Source organism: Puma concolor, chromosome B3, assembly GCF_028749965.1.
Source record: "Puma concolor isolate L17-30 chromosome B3, mPumCon1.1.hap2, whole genome shotgun sequence".
In the NCBI taxonomy this organism is placed as follows: domain Eukaryota; kingdom Metazoa; phylum Chordata; class Mammalia; order Carnivora; family Felidae; genus Puma; species Puma concolor.
In genome coordinates, this window is record NC_141672.1 from 100,064,937 (window position 1) to 100,086,884 (window position 21,948).

Here is a 21,948-nt window from a genome sequence, read left to right on the forward strand (position 1 = left end):
CAAAATAAATAAATGTTAAAAAAAAAAAAAAAAAAAAGATTATCCTTTTCTAAGCTTTACACAAAACCCAGAAATTGTAAAGGAAATTATATAAAAATATACACTTGTTTGCCAAAAGTAACAATATGTAAAAGTGAATGATATACTGGGAAAATATCTGAGACATGTATACAAGAGTTTTCAAAACACTTCAAGTGCACCAATAACCAATAAGAAAAAAGTTAAAGCACTGAGTGGAAAATTTAGCAAGGAACATGCTCAAGCAATTTTTAAAACACATAAAGTAGTGTAAAAAGAGAAACAAGATTATTTTAATGCCTAACAAATTAACAAAGACTAAACAGGTTAGCAGGTTGGATAAGATATCGGGAAATAGGCATTGCACACAGGGGAAGTGTATACTGTTATCTTTCAGTGATGTTTTTAAATTTTAAAAGTAATCTCTACATCCCATGTGGGGCTTGAACTCATGATTCTGAGACCAAGAGCCACATCCTCTTCCAACTGAGCTAGCCAGGCATCCCTCCTTTCACTGATAGGCAGAAAACCTGTGACCCACCAATTCCATTTCATTTCCTATTTATTTCATTTCTAGGAATTTATCTGACAGAAATGCTAACATGAGTATGAAAATATATACACAAGGGGCACCTGGGTGGCTCAGTCAGTTAAGTCTCCAACTTTGGGTCAGGTCATAATCTCACAGTTTGTGAGTTCCAGTTCCACATGGGGCTCTCTGCTGTCAGCACCAGGCTTGCTTTAGATCCTCTGTCCCCCTCTGTCTCTCTGCCTCTCACCCACTTGTGTGCGCACATACACACAAGCTCTCTCTCAAAAATAAACATTTAAAAAATTGTTTAAAAATTAAAAATATATATATACACACGTGTAAGAATGGTTGACGGAGTAATTTTTACAATATAAAATTAGAAAGTAAAATGCCCACCAAGAATGAATTTATTAAAATTAAAATTTGTAGCATCTATAATTAACACAGCCAATAAAAGATCAAGTAGATCAACATGCCTTGGCATGGAAAGGTATCATTAAAAAAAGCGAGACAGAATAATATGTATAACAAAATGCTATTTATATTAACCTATGTGTGACATTAAAATTTCAGAGTATCTTTCAAATCTAAAAAAATTAAAATTATATGTAATATATCTGCTAAATTTTCAATGACCATTATTACCTTTATAGTCAGCAGAAAATAAACACTTTTTTAAAATGAAAAGACAGGGGCGCCTGGGTGGTGCAGTCGGTTGAGCGTCCGACTTCAGCCAGGTCACGATCTCGCGGTCTGTGCTTTCGAGCCCCGCGTCAGGCTCTGGGCTGATGGCTCAGGGCCTGGAGCCTGTTTCCGATTCTGTGTCTCCCTCTCTTTCTGCCCCTCCCCCGTTCATGCTCTGTCTCTCTCTGTCCCAAAAATAAATAAAAAACGCTGAAAAAAAAAAATGAAAAGACAAACCCAATTTTAAGCATAGTATATGACTGATACAAATCCAATCATCTTCTGGATGACCAGTTTCTTCAAAACAAGTTAAAGGGCTTAAGGGAGTCAGAGAAAAATGTTTACTATCTGAGGTATGAGAAGTTTACTGTGGAAAACTGACACTAGAAAAGACAGCATTACTCAGGGCTTTGATGAGTCCACAGTGCAGTAATTACACCATTAAGATGTGGGTCCTATGGCTGCCCTGACTCTTGGTTACTATATTCATCATGTGAGTGGATGCAAAGATAAACATAACCGATCTTTGTAAGTAACCCTCTCCTAGTTCTAATGGAATGGAATTTCATTTAAAACACTGAAATCTATCACTAAAAATAGGTATCTGGGAAAAATTCTAGAACAGAGTAGTAATTTCACATTATCCACACCCAAAAAGAGGCACCAACACTGTTACATACAGCAGAGTATAGCAGATTAACCTTTGGATCTAGAAAATAAATTCTCTAAGAAGTGAATTAATACACAGTTTCTTCACAAATTTCCTTCTATGATGTAACAGGGAAACAAAAGCAACTACTGCCATATTCAAAGATAAAAGTATTCTATTTTTGCCTCAATCTAAAAGAAGCCACACCTTTGATAAAAAGTTTGAAATGGGGTAAACATTATGAATTCAAACTTCAAACACTATGATGAAATTAAGATGTCTGTTAGCATGTAAACATTCCCTTCACCAGTATTCTCATTCTAAGAAAAAAATCTGAGATTGTTATATCTTAATTCTGGAAGAGCCCAAAAGAGCCAATAAATACATAAACTTGACCAGGCTCCATACTCACTTGGGGACCATGAGCCTCTGGTGGCCCCTTTTTCCCTTTTATGAATAAATACATAAATAAAACTGTTGGGTTTTGTCTTTTTGTTCTCCTTTATTCTCAAATTTTTTTAAAAATAATTTATTTTTGCTTGTTAAAAAATAAATATTCATCATATATCTATACTTTTTCTTTGTCCTAATTTTATGAAAAACAAAGGGATTTTACACTTTTCTTGTTTTCCATTTTAAAAAATATAGAATTAAATATACATCTATTGTTACTTTTTAGTAGTAATATTAGAAAATATTAGTAAAGATACTGAGTTATCAACTAATCATATAAACAGCTGTTACCAACCCAGGATACATAATGTATTTCTTTGCCTTTCACTTTCATATATATTTACTTACAGTCCTTAAAAAGTTTCTAAAAGACTTTTTTGCTTTAATATTCTATATGTCCATGTTACTGAAGTTAATCTCAAGGGTCAGATGCTATAATAGGCAGTGCTGATTTCCCAAGAAGGTGTCTAAGCTGTAAACTATTTCTGAAAGACCAAGGCTTACACATGCAATGTATCTCTCAGAGGACCTACAATTTCATATACAGTGTAAGCTCACTGTTATGAGCCTGTTATGAAATCAACTTAAACCAACATTTTAGAACATTAAACACATTTAGAACATTAAACACATTTAGAACATTAAAAACATCCACTTCCTACTGTTAGAAGTTAGAATGATATGATGTGCAATTAAAAAAAAAAAAAATCAAAACCAAAATTAAAAGCCCAACCATAAAAGCACACTAAAGTTTCAGGACCTTTAATGCAGAAGAGTGCAAAGTCACAGTCAGGACAAGGGCCAGGTTTCCTTCAACCTAGAAAAAGCCAAAAGTTCTACCAAAATATCAAAGTAATACCCCATTTGACATTTTCCATCAAACTTCCCTGTCAAAAAATACATTATCACATTATCATCACACTTCAAATGCATAATATATTTTTATGTAAATGTTACTTTATGTAGACCAATAATACTATGCATGCATAGATCACTCTGCCACTTACAAAGTAATGTCTTTTTCATATCTGATTTAATCTTCACAAATACCCTAAGAAGTAATGCAACCAGCTATTATGTACAATGTACACAGGGAAACAAAAGAGATTCATAAATTATGTGCTCAACATCATTAAACATCCTGACTCCCAATCCAATGCTCTTTTTACATGTCATCACATTGGTAACATGAACTAGAAGGTTTTAGGGTTGTGATTTATGGACAAACACTAAAGAAAAATTAGATTTCTGATTTACTGTAATGAAGGAGGAAAATCTTTGACTCACTTTACTCATTTTTTAATACTTCCTTCAGAAAACCCTACTGGCCCTTCTTTAAACACACACCAGAAGCCCTTTTTTAAAAAAAGAAAATCCCTAAACTTACCAGTTAACTGCAATCCTTCTCACATTATAGGGCTCTAAGTTTCATCTTAGAACTCAAACTGTAAACTTTTTTCAAGTTTATCTGATGCAATACATTGGATATATCCTTTGAAACACATTCATATCTCTAAATTGTTTTAATCTAGTCAAAACTGTAAAACTGCCACAAGGAAGTTCTTGAAAATAGAAGTTATCACATACATTATGGCAACTTCCTCACCTAACCACACATAACATGCAAACAATCCAGCCTCTAGTAGTTCTGCATTGTTAGATGAGTCTGCATTTTCTGTTTTAAGATATCCTGGGCTTAACAGGCCTTGCTGCTGTGTCCATGTTCTTTACATGTCAGAAACTACTGCTCTAGGATCTTAGCAGTTCATACTCACCTAGCTTTTTTAAATGTTTATTTAACTTGGATAAGAATACAACTACACAGCCTAGACTACAGTACCGTGGAAGCAGTTAGTAACTCAAACATGTTAATCAATTATGTTTCTTATGTCCAGTACATGGACCCAAATATCTAGTAAGATATTGAGGCAACACAATACACAAAATATACAAAATTAAAAAGTACAAAATAGTGAAAAGGATTTGGAATTTGAGGAGGAAGCAAAGCTCCAAAGAACAATCTAAGGAAATAAAATATGACTACTATAGCTTGAAAAACAAAAAGCTTTAGAATGGAGCTTTTATTAACAGTTAATGGACACTTGGAGTTGAGGTTAAATCTCAATTTTTCAGGACTGATCATTGCAAACATAGAATATTCCTATAGAAGACCAATGTGACCCTTTCCTTATGACAGAAAACCAAATGTGGGCTAAATAATGTGCTTCTTATCCATGCATAACAGACATATCCGTAATAGAAAATAAAACAAAAGTAAGCATAATCCAAAATATCAGACATATTAAACATGGTACTCAAAGTGATTCAATGAAAACAAGCTTTAAAAGCCCACATTTTGTTACTGTTTAACTTCTTTATTTCCACTGGCAAATGCTTACAAATTATAAATTCAAATTTTCCCTATCTCCAGATCTTTTCAGATTAGTATGCCCATCTTTTGTCACCTGATAGATTTACAGGAATAATCAAGATTGTACTGCCTTAACCCAAGACTAAGCACTTCTGTCGTTGATTTTATTGTAAAAAATGAAAACAGATTTAAAAAAAAAAGATGACATGTACAAATAGTAAGAATTATTGTCATATGTGAGGGGTTTTTTTCCTTTTAATCCACCTAACGCCCCTTCTGCACAAATAATTTACATTCAAATTGTTACTCATATAGTCTGTGGATGCAATAGCAGGAGCTTTGTGTATGTTTTTTGTTGTTGTTTATTTGCTTTTTAAAGTAATGTTTAAAAGGTTAACTAGAATTGCTGCTTAATTTCTTTTCCATAGAAAATTTGGAAAATACCAGAAAGTATAAAGAAAAAGTCATTTGTAGTTTCACCATCTACTCACTTTTACAACTATCCTTTGAGCTTATTTCTGATCACTTCTAGCTTTACAGTTTACACAATTAGAATTATACTATTTTCTAACCTGTTTTCATTTAAAAAGTAGTATTTCCCACATCCCTGAATATTATGAGTATGATTTTTTAATTGCTTCTTTAATTAGAATCCTATTCTTAGTGTAAAGGGTTAAAAATTATGCTTAAAATAATACCTTACTCCCGTCCTTCAACTTTACGATGAGAGCTCAGCAAAGAATAGTAAACCATTCACACTAGCGTTTAAGGTGGGATAAATTAGATCCCTCTGAGAAATGTGGGACCTAATAAGATTCAAACCTTAAACTATGAAGCACTAACAAGGATTTCAAGCGTTATCCAATGGATGTAACCTTAGCGGAGGAGGCAAATCTAAAATTCGCAGGACTCAAGTAGTTACCTTTCTTGATACAAGAGAGCCCCACGTCGTTTCTACATAAAACAATTGTGAAGCAGTGCAAATTTCACCCACTCAACAAAGTACCCTAATTGACTGAGTTCATTAAAATTGGCGCTCCCAATGGCAGAGCTGGATTCATTAAACAGAGATAAATATGTAACGCATACAAGGAATTGTGTGGACAGCTGCTACAGGGGAGTTATCCATTAGGAAGACCATACTACAGTGGGTTGGTGGATGGGGAAGAGGGTAAGAAAGGATATCTGACCACTGTCAGCCTGGCGTATAAGCAGAAATCTCAGCCGCATTATTTAATATTTAATCTTTCTATTCCTGGCATCACGGGGCTCAAACGTCACCAAAAAAGATGGACCGAATGAAAAACCCGGCCGGGTGACGCACGTAACATCTTACCATATGGATGCTCAACAATCAAGACCTAGAAGCGCCCCAAGCCAGCCCGGTGAAGGAAGGAGTGTCCCCCGGGTTATAAACTACCCCACGCCCCGGACACGCCGTTCGGGTCTGCCAGCGGGCATCTGAGGCTGCAGGACCTCGCCACCCGACGCCTCAAAGGCCGGCTCAGGCCCGGGGGGCTGCGGACTCGCGTTCCGGGACCACGCGAGCGCCTGCACACACCAGGCTCCAGGAGTCGGCCCCCGCCGGAGCAGACCCCAGTCCGAGCAGCCCCAGCCTCACAGAAGACCCCGCCTCTGCCTCCGGCAGAAGAGGGTGCTGGTCAGGGCCCGGACCGGTGGCCGCTACTCCTCTCCCGGGGTCCCAATCCGCCCAGGGCCGTACCTGAACGAGCAGTGCCACCTCCGCCCGACTGCGCTGACTGTCGCGGTGGCGGCGGTCACAGCTCCGAGCACAGTGACGCCTCTCTTAAAAACAACAACCTGCTCGCAGGCGTCCGCAGCCGGGAGGTGGTGGCCGGCGGAGCGACGCAACGCATGCCGGGACTCGTAGTCCCGCCTGCTCCTCATGTCGGGCGCCGAAGGAGAGAAGAACTACGACTCCCGAAGAGAAGTGCAGCCCGCCGCTGCCAGGCTGCAGGAAGCTAGGCGGGGCAGCAGCGATCCTCACAACATCCGGGCCCCGGCGCTGGAGAGGCGCCGCGGCCGGTTGCTAAGGAGACGGGCTGCTCTTACCACTCTAAAGGATTCGCGGTTTCACCCCGAGAGCTACTCCCTGGATTAGGCGGATTAGTCGGTACATATTGATTCAGCCAGCGGATCACGTTCTCTTCGCTGCTTTAACTGGATGTAGTAAAAGGCCGCGTCCCCTGGATGCTCGCTGGTCTTCTTACCATCCGCTGCGGGGAAAGACTACGTTTGCCGAAAAAATAAGGAAGATACCGAGAATGACCGAGTACGACTGGGTGGGTTTGGGCAGAGGGCTGAATGTTTTTGACGGCTTGTACTCCTTGCTGTAAATTTGAGCATCGCCCCCCCCCCGCCCCCGCAAAAAAACAAACAAACAAACACCTTTTTAGGCAACCACTGGGCTATACAGATGTAATTGTGCATTGCATTGAGCCAGAATTGCCTCTGAAAATCTAAAAATGATTGGGGATGGTATGCAACTCGTACCCCATTGCAAACTGTGCGGTGATGGCTGTAAATGAGAAAAATGTACCTTGTTAATTTTACATTCTTACACTGTGCCTTGTTCAAAAGGGATAAGACCAAAAAAAGGATATGTTGCCCTTGTATTTACTGTTGGTGGAAGCAGTAGAAAGTTAAGGTTTAAGGTTAAAGTTAAGGTTTTGTCCCTCAATTGTGGCAAAAAAAAAAAAAAAGATTAACGGGAGATGATGGGCCTGGGCAGAAAGAAAAAGGTACCCCAAAATTTGACTTTTGGAGGGTTTTTTTATTCGTTTGCTTTTGGTGTTGCTCTAGTTAACATCACTTGTGACACAACACCAAAAAAGAAAACACAAATTTTAATTTGACAATTACAGCTTCCATAAAGGGCATTTTCATTATCTCAATGACTTATTCTTATTTATCTTTTTTTAAATGTGCATGTGTTTATAATGAAGAACTTTGAAAAGTCACAGTGGCTTGACTTTCTGTAATTCCAGGGGAGACTGAAAAGTACATTAGTGAGAAAGCTAATATCTATCTATAGATTTTTATTCTTTTCAAGGCAATTTCACAGTGTAATTTTAAGACAATTTTAGAAAAATCATTTACAATTTTAATTAACCTTTTTATCCTTAAGTAATATTTGCTGTGTAACCTGGCAGCATTTAAAATAATCCTTTTGTTATTCTTTGTATGAGGCTGTATGTTTTTATTTGTATCTAGTTTGAACTCTATATTTTAAGAATATCAGATTTGAAGAGGGTGAAACCCAAATAAGAAAACTACAGTGAGGCCATGAATAAAGTAAAAGCCATGAATGTTTTGTTTTGTTTTTTTAAGATTATTTATTTATTTTTGAGAAAGAGACAGCAGGGAATGGGCAGAGAGAGAGAGAGGAAGAGACAGAATCCCAAGCAGGCTCCACACTGTCAGCGCAGAGCCTGACTTGGGGCTTGATCTCACAAATGTGATCATGACCTGAGCAGAGATCAAGAGTCAGTTGCTTAGACTGATTAAGAGTCAGAGGTCAAGAGTCAGACTGAGCCACCCAGGCACCCCTTGAGTATTTTGTTTCTAAGTCTATAAACATTTGTTAATTATCCTGGAAGTCTAAAAAGATTTAGGTAGACACTTAACATTTCCAGATTGTGTGGTACAAATTATGCCAACAAAGTTTGTCTTCTAGTTTGACTGGATTTGGCTTTCTGTATTATATTTTGGGCCAATGATCAGAATTTAGTAGCAGGTGATTTGATGAAAGAGTACTCTGTGACTGAGGTTGCTATGGGCAACCTGACTGGGTGTCCATGAAGTATATTAGGGTTGCTACTGTTTCCTACAAGTTACAGGGCAGCCGCCTTCCAACTAAGAAGCTTTTCCTGTGCTTCAGAAACCTACACACTTTAAAAAAAAAATGTTTTTAAACTCATTTATTTATTTTAAGAGAGAGCAAGCATGAGCAGAGAGAATCCCAAGCAGGCTCCACACAGTCAGCATAGTGCTCGCCTTGGGGCTCGAACCCATGAACCAGGAGATCATGACCTGAGCTGAAATCAAGAGTCAGAGGTTTAACCAAATGAGACACCCAGGCACCCCCAGAAACCTACACATTTTGAGAAAAGCTGACCTGTTGAGATACCATAGGATTCTGGTGACTTGCTATTATCCAGTCTGTGATATTTTTAAAAAACACTAATAGGCAGAGTCACAAAGAATAAGTAGCAAGATCTGATGAGGTCTACTTCTAGGTTTGCCAGCTTCCTACAAGATTATGAATATACTAGGGTACCTGGGTGGCCTAGTCAGTTGAGCATCCGACTCTGACTCTTGATTTCAGCTCAGGTCATGATCTTATGGTTCATGAGATCGAGCCCCTCATGGGGCTCTGTGCTGACAGAGTGGAGCCTGCTTGGGATTCTCCTTCTCTCTGCCCCTCTCCTGGGATTCTCTCTCTCTCTCTCTCAAAAAAATTATGAATATGAAGTATTAGTAAACTGTACTATACAGTTTATATATACTATACAGAAATGCAGAATCTCTGCCCTACCCCAGACCTGAGTCAGAATCTACTGTTTAACCAAATTCCTGTGTATTTCATATGTACATAAAAGTTAAGAGAAGGAATGTACAATGTAGTGTTATTAACCTGTAAACTTTAGAACTGAATTCTGGAACATCATCCATATGCACTGAGGTATATCTGAAAGAAATGATGAAAACTGATTCCATTTATATCACTTCAATTGTATTTCATTTTATCTCCATAACCACAGGAACTATGGCAATTTTGTTTTGTTTTTTATTAATTTATAGATGATACATAAACAATCTCCTATTTAACACAACCTTTAAAAATCAGAGTTACAGTACCCTGTCAACTACCATGAAGTTATTTAGATATAATAATGTAACTTCCTATCTGGAAGGATTTAGATCTTACATGTTCCAGAAGCTGCCAAATATTTTTATTTTTATATTTTTAAACTACCAAAATTTTTTGCCTATTTAGATACCACAGAACATACTTATTAACTTATTATAACATTAACTTGTCACAAATAAAGGGCCTTATCATGAGTAAATATGCATATCCCTTTATGCTTTTTGAATAACAAAATCACTTAGATCTGTTAAAAAGAAAACCTGGGGCCAAGGTGGAATCACTTGCCCCCAGGATAGCAAACCAAGACTTAATTGCAGTTTAAGCCATTCCACAAGAGGAATTTAAAACCAATCAATCTGGAATTTTATAGTCAGCACCAATCAGGTGATCTGTCACCTTGGCTCACCCTCTCCCTCCCCCAAAGGAAAATGAGGTAATCTGCATGATAAAACCCTCTGTCCTTTCCCCAAAAGGAAGGTGACCTTGCCTGAAACAATCTTTTCTTTTGCTAGTAACTTATCCTTCCTATGAAAACCTTCCATTTTGTACCACTCCTCAGAGCTACCCACCACTTACTTGATGGGATGCTACCTGATTCATGAATTGCTTAATAAAGCCAATTAGATCTTCAAATTTACTTTGTTGAATTTTGTTTTTTAACAGTTGCTATTGCTACATTTGGAGGGTCCTGATATCTGAGTCCTTAGATTAGAAAACAACCATCTAATCCAGCTCCTTCATTTTATATTTATAGACAAGGAACTTGAATCCTTATAAAATAATTTCATCAGTCATCTAGCTATTAGTGCTAATATCAGAACACAGAACTGGTGACACCTAAGAGGTGCTCTTTACAACTCTTAAAGCAGAAGGTACACAAGTAGCAAGTTTCCCAACTAGTCTGTTGGGAAATAAGCCATGCAGGTATGATTATGGCCCTCTCTCTACCCACACTCCTTTGTCTATCTCCCAGAGGCCTCTTTAACTCCTCACTATGGCTTAGCCACAACTTTCATAACATCATCTAGGGATCAGCAGCTTAAGCATCTCCTGGGACTTTGTTAGAAATGCAGAATCTTTGCCCTACCCCAGACATGAGTCAGAATCTACTGTTTAACTAGATTCCTGTGTATTTCATATGTACATAAAAGTAAGAGAAGGACTGTACAAGAGAACACTACTATGGATAAAGGACTTCTAGTTTCAGATAACTTCTCCATGTTATTAGTAGGTAGTAAAGCACTACTAAGATTTTGTTCCTGATGAGACAAGAAAGAAGCAGGCCTTAAAGGTGGCTGGGTCAGTAGTAGCTGGAGGTTCCAATGAGATAAATATTCATAAAATAACGGTCTAATTCCCAAGAACTGAGCAATGAAGTTTTTCTGAGGCCAAATATTAAAGTCTTTCAGCTCAAGATACCAAGACAATAAAACAATAACCAAACACTTCAGACCTTTGTCAATTACAGTATCAGTCTTTAAAAAAATGAATAGTTAACCTGGAGAACTTAAGAAGAAAAAAAAAGACCAGCAATTTCATTTCTAACACCTATGTTTGTAACAGGGAAATTTACAGTAAGAAAAAGGCTTTTCCCTTTATTCAAATACAGCAGCAAAACAAGTGCTCTTGGATTGGATTTTCAGGAAGACCCAAGAGTTCTCAAAATTATTTAAAGAAGCTCTTCTGAAAAGTTACTTTGCCTTATGAATGTCATTAAAACAGGCACAGCATGAGAACATAGTATACTACTTTGTGATACTACCTCATTTTATAAACTATAAATTTACAAACTTTACAAGTTCTGTGGGATAAATGGAGTCATAAGATGATAATTAAAAGAACAAATAATCCAGGCTCTCTTATAAGCAGGAAACTGAAGCATAGAGAATCAGACTTACCCAGGTTCTCACGTTCCTGGCAAGTCCAGGAGGCCAGACCCAGCATTCCAGTGCTCTTTTCACTAAACTTGATTCAGATTTTTAAATCCCTTATTCACAGAAAAATACTTCCAAAAAGTTTATTAAGGGCTCTCTTCAAGTAGAACATTAATAGTTGACTGAAAAGTTGATTGAATATGATTTATAGTACTGTTACATAAAAAGGTAGCTTTTAAGGATGTTATTATGAGGAAAAGATTTTAACTCAGGTTAATTTCAACTTGTAGCGCCTTTTTATTTTTCAAGATTATAACCAGTCACAAGTACATCTATTTTTTTAATGTTTATTTATTTTGACGATCACTTCACATAATTAAGGTTATTTTTGTGGCAAGAACATTTAAAATCTCTTACCAGTTTTCAAGTATATAATATAGTAATGTTAACTATACTCACCATTCTGTAATTAGATCCCCTGAACTTATCCCTCTTATAACTGGAAGTTTGTACTCTTTGACCAATATCTCTCCATTTTCCCCCATCACCCATCCCCTGGCAATCACTATTCTGTTGCAATCAGTTTGACCTTTTTATTTTTAAAAAAATTTTTAAGGTTTATTTTTGAGAGAGAGATAGCAAGCAGGGGAGGGGAGAGGAGGAGAAAGAATCCCAAGCAGACTCCATGTGGTCAGCACAGACTCCGATGTGGGGCTTGAACTCATGAACCGTGAGTTCACGACCTGAGCCCAAGTCAGCCCTCAACCGACTTAGCCACCCAGGCACCCCTCAATGAGTTTGACTTTTCTAAACTTTTAGATTAATATATATGTGACAATCTAGTATTCTTTATCTGACTTAGTTCATTTAGCATAATGGCTTCCACGTTGTCCGAAATGGCAGGATTCCAAATCCTTCCTTTTAATGGCTGATTAATATTCATGTGTGTATGTATACATGAGAGTATAGTATACTACATCTTTAGCCATTCATGCATTAATGGGACACTTAAGATTGTTCCCATTTCTTGGCTATTGTGAATAGTGCTGCAATGACCATGGGAGTGCAAATATCTCCTCAAGATAGTGCTTTCACTTCTTTTGGATATATAACCAGAACTGGGATTGCCGGGTCACATGTTAATTCAATTTTTAATTTTTTGAGGAACCTCCATACTATTTTCTATAGTGGCTACACCAATTTACATTCTTACCAATAGTGCACAAGGGTTCCCTATTCTTCACATCCTCTCCAATATTATTGTCCAATATTTTTGACACTAGCCATTCTAACAGTGAGTTGATATCTCATTGTGGTTTTAATTTGCATTTCTTTGATGATTAATGATGTTGAACACCTCTTCAAGTACCTGGTGGCCATCTGTGTGTTTTATGTGTGAAAAATGTCTATTCAGGTCATCTTCTCATTTTTTAATCAGATTCTCTTTTGCTATTGAGTTGTATGAGTTCCTTGTATATTTTGGATATTAACCCCTTATCAACATGGTTTGCAAATATTTTCTCCAATTCTGTAGGTTGTCTGTTCATTCTGTTGCTTCTTTTGCTATGCAGAAGCTTCTTAGTTTGATGCGTTGTCATTTGTTAGTTTTGCTTTTGTTGCTTATGCTTTTGACGTCATATCTAAAAACTCTGCCAGACCTAAATCAGAGCTTTTCCCCTGTGTTCTTTTCTGGGAGCTTTATGGTTTTAGGTCTTACATTTAAGTCTTTCATTCATTTTGAGTTAATTTTTATGAGTGGTAGAAGACACTATTGTGTTTTTAATTTTGGTGGGGTTTTTTTCCCCCAAAATTTTATAATTGACAATAATTTTATATCTTTATATTTTAGGACAAGAAAAGTGCTTCAGCTTCAAATTCAGACACAGAAATGAAACCTGAACAACTTCCCCCTTGTGTGAACCCTGGAAATCCTGTGTTTTCATGTATGTTGGACCCAAAGACACTCCATACAGCTACCTCACTATCAAAACCTAAGATGATTATGTACAAAACCAGTTCAAGTAATTATGGTGAATTTTTACCTATGCCACAGTTTTTTCCCTGCAATTATAGTCCAAAGGAACAAGTATTTTCAAGCCATATCAGAGCTACTGGATTTTATCAAAATAATACTCTAAACACTGCACCTGACAGAACCAGAACCCTTGATTTTCCTAATTTTCAACACACTCTATGAAAATATATTCCTGTGTATATTTAAGAGAAAATATACTCAGGAAAAGTGAGTTCTAAATCTAAGGCTAGAATACCAAATTTGGACTAGAAAAGCATTTGAATTAGTTAAAAGAAAACTTTTATGAAATAAAGCATTTGAACTGATAACTGAATGACAGTGACTTCTTCTTAAACTAAAATGTGTTCAAAATAGAAAAAGTGGATGCGTTTTAGTACAAAATAGAATAAAAAGTAGACACATTTAGTACATTATTTAGTACATATTCTCCAAAAGTTTCAAAAGGCTTTAAGGATCTCACGTGTCCACTGAATATATTTAACAAGACAAAGGAACACAGGAGCACTAAGAAAAAAAATTGAATTAAGGAAGACTGACCAGTAATTTCCCAGTTTTCTGTTATTTCAACTAATGGCTTAGAACCTGAGGGAATGAATGTTAGTTTCCACTGCTCTGCTGGTAGAAGAGAGGACCTGCTATTCATTCATTCATTTGGCAGGTATTTATAGAACACTTGCTAATGACAGTCACTAATGCAAATGGAACACAGAAATAAAAGACAGTACCTTTATTGTTTCAATGAGTAATATTTTAGGGGAATGAGATTAGCAAATCAATAAAATGTGGTAATTTATGTAAATTTTGCAAAAGGTCTTCCAGACACAAAGACAGAATTGCTCAAATTGAGACCAAGGACATCAGGAGAAGCATCCTGGAAAAGGTAAAACCAAATCAAAGGAAAGATCAGTAGAGGAAGAAGAAGCAATACGTAGAAGTACAAAGATGTAAGAGATGCAGTACTTTTTTATAAACGCAAATAATTTGATATATCCTTAACACAGTGTAAGCAGTGGTGGATGACACACTATTCTTTAATTATAGTGTAATATTCTTTTAATTATAGTGTAATTCCACTATATACAGAGATTTATTTATTTCAGCTGCCATCTGTTGAAACCACACTTGAGTCTGAGTACCTTTAATGAAAAAAATCACGGCTCTTATGTTTCCCTATTAGTGTCAGATTCAGGATATTAACATCAATTAAAAAATAATCTTGAGTTGCTAGGGGATCAGAAATTTGTATCTTCTATTTATAAAAAAAAAGGTTTGATGTGAGAAAATAGTTCAAATTCTGCCTCATAAGATTTTTCCAAACACCTCAAAACTTATTTGATAATGACATAAAAAGAAAAATTGGTTTTGTTCACCTCCTCTAAAACACCAAAAATCAGGGCATTGCACAAGATATTGAGGTGAATACTGCAAATTTAAAAAAAACTTGAGTTTAGTTGCCTTTTCTCCACAAAATCTATACAACCTATTTTCCCCCTTCACTGTAGGTACTCAATTTGTGGCAAGTGAAGTCAATTTTTTAAAATTTAGAATCTATATATTAACCTAAAGATTCTTACTATAGTAGGTGGTTAGGCCCTTTTTTGTTTGTTGCTAAAATTCTCAGGTAGGATGAGTATCTCAGAATCAAGCACATTGTCTGGAATAGCCACTATATAGTCATTTAGTGCCTGTTAAAGTCCAGGGATTTTCTAGGCACTAAGAGCATGTCCTCATGGAGCTTAGATTCTGGTAAATTCCAGTAGGGAAAAAGAGACCAAAAAACATATGTATAGAGGGGTGCCTGGGTGGCTCAGTAGGTTAAGTGGCCGACTCTTGATTTCGGGTCAGGTCATGATCTAACGGTTCATGAGTTTGAGCCCCATGTTGGGCTCTGTGTTGACAGTATGGGGCCTGCCTGAGATTCGTTCTCTCTCTCTCTCTCTCTCTCAGAATAAGTAAATGCTCTCAAAAAAAAGTATAGATATATATGTGTGTAATTACATATATATATAGGCATATATTTACATTTACATACAGGTATAAATGTACATATATAAATGATGTATACATAGTTACACATAAATATTTATGTATGCCTATAAATATATATAAAATATGCCCAGTGATAAATGTTATGGGGAAAAAAATAAAATAGGGTTGGGGGAAAGGGAGTGCTTAAGCAAGGAGTTATTTTTGGTAGACTGGCGTGGGAAGGTCTCTGATAAGTTGATGTCTGACCAAACCCCTGAAGGAAGTGAAGAGAATCTCTGGGGAAAGTAGAGCTGTTGTGAGACAACTGAGAAGCCCATGTTGAATATAATCAATTTGAACAACATCCACATGAAGATATTATTTAAAATCATGAGGCCAGATAAGCCTATAAAGTATTCATAGAAAAGAGACCAAAGGACTAAACTCTAGGGAACTCCAACATTTAGAAATCATGGGAATGAATATAAATAAACAAATGAGATCAAGAAGTAATTAGTGAAAGAGGAAGAAATTAGCAAACTGATGCCCAAAAGCCAAGTAAAGAATTTGTTTCAAGAGGCCAGCTGTGTGAAATTATCTTGAGAGGTAACACATGGATTGAGATCTGAAGGTACAAATAGGCAATGCAGAGAACATTAGTCACCTCAAGGAGAAGTGTTTTAGTGAGGTCACAGAAAGGAAAACTTTAATGGAATAGGTTTAAGAAAAAATGGAAGTGGTACTTTTTAGTAGTTTTGCTGTACACTGAACAGAGAAGTAGACTGGAAGCCGGAAGTAGTCATATGGGGCCAAAGGTTATTTTTTAAAAGATAGGATAATATAGCCTATTTGTATTCTGATGGGATCACTTTTTGTGAACTACTGACCTGCACTAATCAGCTCTAAAGATAAAATGTAGTTGAAGACAACTACAGAGTAATGTTTCTTTAATATAGACTAAAAAAACTAAACTGTATAAAATCAAAAGCATGGATAGACAATATACAGAATTATTCACCAGCTTATAGTATATTTAGAATCTGGATACAAACAACTTAAAAGAAGCTTTAGAGTTTGGACTGTGAAATTCACCACTTTGTGAGATATACAACATAAAGCAATACATTTTTGGAATATGCTAAAATGTAAGTAAGTAAACAAATACACAAATTTGTAACTTACTTTACAAATAAGTAAACAAACACAAACAAGTCTGTAATTTTTCCAAAAAGAAGGATTTCATTTCAGAAAACAGTTTGAACAACTCATTCTTGTAGAAAATATTTAAACACATTAGGTAAAAAATTCAGAGGGGCCCGTGCGTGGCTAAGTAGGTTAAGCATTGGACTCTTGATTTTGGCTCCAGTCATGGTCTCCTGGTTGTGAGATGAACCCCACATCAGGCTCTGTGCTGAGCAGGAAGCCTGCTTGGGATCCTCTCTCTCCCTCTCTCTCTGCCCCTCCCTGGCTCTGAAAAAACAAAAACAAAAACTCATATACTTTAGGCAAACTTTCCTACCTTTATATGATTATCAGAATTGTTGACATTTCACTTCCATTTCTTGACTCATCATTACTGCAAATACAGCATGAGCTCTCAGCTTCAAATAATACGAAGTTTATCTTCCCATAGTAATATTTTATCAGTGAGTTTAGGTCTGCCTCTCTTTTAGCTATAAACTAAAAGACTATCAGAAATCTAGTTTACCCCATCAAAAATCTAATAAATATATTTGAACAAATAAGTTGATTGGTTTTTATTATGTATAATAGCTAAAAATTATTGAGTTTACTATTTCTATTATTGTACTGTTTTTTTTTTGTTTACTGTTAAACAAAAAACATGTTTATTAGGTCATAAAAAGGATAAAACGAAGTATAAATACTGTCAAAAGTAGTTCCTTAAAGAGACTATTTTAAGATGGCCATAGGGGGGCACCTGGGTGGCTCAGTCGGTTGAGCGCACGACTTTGGCTCAGGTCACGATCTCGTGGTCCGTGAGTTCGAGCCCCGCATCAGGTTCTGGGCTGATGGCTCAGAGCCTGGAGCCTGCTTCCGATTCTGTGTCCCCCTCTCTCTCTGCCCCTCCCCCATTCATGCTCTGTCTCTCTCTGTCTCAAAAATAAACATAAATAAAATAAAATAAAATTAAAAAAAGATGGCCATAGGGTCATCATATGCCTTTAAAACATTTTAGAAAAAAAAATAAATTAAAAAATAAAACATTTTGGAAAGGGGAATTACATTTCAAAAACTATGGGTAATGACAAAGAGAAGATGCTGGTAATGTGGTCATTATCTGAAGCATAAACCTGGTTTTATTGGAGAGTTAGTTACAGTGAGGTATGCCTTAGGGTTTATAAACAAACCTTACAGGAAAGAGAAAGCCTGTTGTGTACAATTGGATGCATGATGCCATGAAACATTCTATTCAAACTAATTCTCCTTGTTCTGATTCTGTGTTAAAAAACAGAATTCAACTGAGTGAACTTGAAAAATTTAACTGGCTTTATTTAACAGTCAGGCAGGCAGCATCCCATCTAGCCAGCAGAAAAGTGCTCTGAGAGGCTAAACAAAATGGAAGATGTTTATAGGCAGAAACAGGGTGGGGCAAAGAAGCTATTAACAAAAAAAAAAAGGGGGGGGAGGGGGAGGGGGAAGGGGAGGAGGAGGAGAAGAAGAAGAAGGATTGTTTCAGGTTTCAGGCAAGGTCACCTTCCTTTGGGGGAAGCATGGGGTTCTAGCAAGCAATTTACCTCACTAGTGCTGATCAGAAAATTCCAGATTGACTGGTTAAAGTTCAGATTCTTGCAATTATATCCTGATTTGCAGCAATGGGGGCAAGTGACTCCATTTTTATTTTACTTTATTATTTTTTTTATCATTTTTTTTTTTAATTTTTTCTTTTTTTTTTTTTTTCTTTTTTTTTTTTTATATATGAAATTTATTGTCAAATTGGTTTCCATACAACACCCAGTGCTCATCCCAAAAGGTGCCCTCCTCAGTACCCATCACCCACCCTCTTCTCCCTCCCACCCCCCATCAACCCTTAGTTTGTTCTCAGTTCTCAACAGTCTCTTATGCTTTGGCTCTCTCCCACTCTAACCTCTTTTTTTTTTTTTTCCCCTCCCCCATGGGTTTCTCTTAAGTTTCTCAGGATCCACATAAGAGTGAAACCATATGGTATCTGTCTTTCTCTGTATGGCTTATTTCACTTAGCATCACACTCTCCAGTTCCATCCACGTTGCTACAAAAGGCCATATTTCATTTTTTCTCATTGCCACGTAGTACTCCATTGTGTATATAAACCACAATTTCTTGATCCATTCATCAGTTGATGGACATTTAGGCTCTTTCCATAATTTGGCTATTGTTGAGAGTGCTGCTATGAACATTGGGGTACAAGTGCCCCTATGCATCAGTACTCCTGTGTCCCTTGGATAAATTCCTAGCAGTGCTATTGCTGGGTCATAGGGTAGGTCTATTTTTAATTTTCTGAGGAACCTCCACACTGCTTTCCAGAGCGGCTGCACCAATTTGCATTCCCACCAACAGTGCAAGAGGGTTCCCGTTTCTCCACATCCTCTCCAGCATCTATAGTCTCCTGATTTGTTCATTTTGGCCACTCTGACTGGCGTGAGGTGATACCTGAGTGTCGTTTTGATTTGTATTTCCCTGATAAGGAGCGACGCTGAACATCTTTTCATGTGCCTGTTGGCCATCCGGATGTCTTCTTTAGAGAAGTGTCTATTCATGTTTTCTGCCCATTTCTTCACTGGGTTATTTGCTTTTCGGGTGTGGAGTTTGGTGAGCTCTTTATAGATTTTGGATACTAGCCCTTTGTCCGATATGTCATTTGCAAATATCTTTTCCCATTCCGTTGGTTGCCTTTTAGTTTTGTTGGTTGTTTCCTTTGCTGTGCAGAAGCTTTTTATCTTCATAAGGTCCCAGTAATTCACTTTTGCTTTTAATTCCCTTGCCTTTGGGGATGTGTCGAGTAAGAGATTGCTACGGCTGAGGTCAGAGAGGTCTTTTCCTGCTTTCTCCACTAAGGTTTTAATGGTTTCCTGTCTCACATTCAGGTCCTTTATCCATTTTGAGTTTATTTTTGTGAATGGTGTGAGAAAGTGGTCTAGTTTCAACCTTCTGCATGTTGCTGTCCAGTTCTCCCAGCACCATTTGTTAAAGAGACTGTCTTTTTTCCATTGGATGTTCTTTCCTGCTTTGTCAAAGATGAGTTGGCCATACGTTTGTGGGTCTAGTTCTGGGGTTTCTATTCTATTCCATTGGTCTATGTGTCTGTTTTTGTGCCAATACCATGCTGTCTTGATGATGACAGCTTTGTAGTAGAGGCTAAAGTCTGGGATTGTGATGCCTCCTGCTTTGGTCTTCTTCTTCAAAATTACTTTGGCTATTCGGGGCCTTTTGTGGTTCCATATGAATTTTAGGATTGCTTGTTCTAGTTTCGAGAAGAATGCTGGTGCAATTTTGATTGGGATTGCATTGAATGTGTAGATAGCTTTGGGTAGTATTGACATTTTGATAATATTTATTCTTCCAATCCATGAGCAGGGAATGTCTTTCCATTTCTTTAAATCTTCTTCAATTACCTTCATAAGCTTTCTATAGTTTTCAGCATACAGATCCTTTACATCTTTGGTTAGATTGATTCCTAGGTATTTTATGCTTCTTGGTGCAATTGTGAATGGGATCAGTTTCTTTATTTGTCTTTCTGTTGCTTCATTGTTAGTGTATAAAAATGCAACTGATTTCTGTACATTGATTTTGTATCCTGCAACTTTGCTGAATTCATGTATCAGTTCTAGCAGACTTTTGGTGGAGTCTATCGGATTTTCCATGTATAATATCATGTCATCTGCAAAGAGCGAAAGCTTGACTTCATCTTTGCCAATTTTGATGCCTTTGATTTCCTTTTGTTGTCTGATTGCTGTTGCTAGAACTTCCAGCACTATGTTAAACAACAGCGGTGAGAGTGGGCATCCCTGTCGTGTTCCTGATCTCAGGGAAAAAGCTCTCAGTTTTTCCCCGTTGAGGATGATGTTAGCTGTGGGCTTTTCATAAATGGCTTTTATGATCTTTAAGTATGTTCCTTCTATCCCGACTTTCTCAAGGTTTTTATTAAGAAAGGGTGCTGGATTTTGTCAAAGGCCTTTTCTGCATCGATTGACAGGATCATATGGTTCTTCTCTTTTTTTTTGTTAATGTGATGTATCACGTTGATTGATTTGCGAATGTTGAACCAGCCCTGCATCCCAGGAATGAATCCCACTTGATCATGGTGAATAATTCTTTTTATATGCCGTTGAATTCGATTTGCTAGTATCTTATTGAGAATTTTTGCATCCATATTCATCAGGGATATTGGCCTGTAGTTCTCTTTTTTTACTGGGTCTCTGTCTGGTTTAGGAATCAAAGTAATACTGGCTTCATAGAATGAGTCTGGAAGTTTTCCTTCCCTTTCTATTTCTTGGAATAGCTTGAGAAGGATAGGTATTATCTCTGCTTTAAACGTCTGGTAGAACTCCCCTGGGAAGCCATCTGGTCCTGGACTCTTATTTGTTGGGAGATTTTTGATAACCGATTCAATTTCTTCGCTGGTGATGGGTCTGTTCAAGCTTTCTATTTCCTCCTGATTGAGTTTTGGAAGAGTGTGGGTGTTCAGGAATTTGTCCATTTCTTCCAGGTTGTCCAATTTGTTGGCATATAATTTTTCATAGTATTCCCTGATAATTGTTTGTATCTCTGAGGGATTGGTTGTAATCATTCCATTTTCATTCATGATTTTATCTATTTGGGTCATCTCCCTTTTCTTTTTGAGAAGCCTGGCTAGAGGTTTGTCAATTTTGTTTATTTTTTCAAAAAACCAACTCTTGGTTTCGTTGATCTGCTCTACAGTTTTTTTAGATTCTATATTGTTTATTTCTGCTCTGATCTTTATTATTTCTCTTCTTCTGCTGGGTTTAGGCTGCCTTTGCTGTTCTGCTTCTATTTCCTTTAGGTGTGCTGTTAGATTTTGTATTTGGGATTTTTCTTGTTTCTTGAGATAGGCCTGGATTGCAATGTATTTTCCTCTCAGGACTGCCTTTGCTGCGTCCCAAAGCGTTTGGATTGTTGTATTTTCATTTTCGTTTGTTTCCATATATTTTTTAATTTCTTCTCGAATTGCCTGGTTGACCCACTCATTCGTTAGTAGGGTGTTCTTTAACCTCCATGCTTTTGGAGGTTTTCCAGACTTTTTTCTGTGGTTGATTTCAAGCTTCATAGCATTGTGGTCTGAAAGTATGCATGGTATGATTTCAATTCTTGTAAACTTATGAAGGGCTGTTTTGTGACCCAGTATATGATCTATCTTGGAGAATGTTCCATGTGCACTCGAGAAGAAAGTATATTCTGTTGCTTTGGGATGCAGAGTTCTAAATATATCTGTCAAGTCCATCTGATCCAGTGT

The 21,948-nt window shown here is 37.0% G+C and overlaps 3 protein-coding genes across 6 annotated transcripts in view; 1 reads left to right on the top strand and 2 right to left on the bottom strand.

Moving 5' to 3' along the window:
* The window catches only part of CCPG1 (cell cycle progression 1), a 42,857-nt gene extending 36,288 nt beyond the window's left edge, over positions 1–6,569 (bottom strand). For all 3 annotated transcript variants that reach the window (XM_025919465.2, XM_086710734.1, XM_086710732.1), the window contains exon 1: positions 6,431–6,569. The gene's annotated coding sequence lies outside the window, so the exon portion shown is untranslated. The remainder of the gene's footprint in view (positions 1–6,430) is intronic.
* A 58-nt stretch (positions 6,570–6,627) lies between these two features.
* Positions 6,628–13,823, top strand: PIERCE2 (piercer of microtubule wall 2). The gene is made up of 2 exons (XM_025920017.2): positions 6,628–7,010; positions 13,325–13,823. The coding sequence occupies exons 1-2, from the start codon at positions 6,993–6,995 to the stop codon at positions 13,670–13,672; spliced, it is 366 nt and encodes a 121-aa protein (XP_025775802.1). The 5' UTR covers positions 6,628–6,992; the 3' UTR covers positions 13,673–13,823.
* A 2,588-nt stretch (positions 13,824–16,411) lies between these two features.
* DNAAF4 (dynein axonemal assembly factor 4) overlaps positions 16,412–21,948 on the bottom strand; it is a 76,987-nt gene continuing 71,450 nt past the window's right edge. For both annotated transcript variants that reach the window (XM_086710743.1, XM_086710742.1), the window contains exon 11: positions 16,412–16,948. The gene's annotated coding sequence lies outside the window, so the exon portion shown is untranslated. The remainder of the gene's footprint in view (positions 16,949–21,948) is intronic.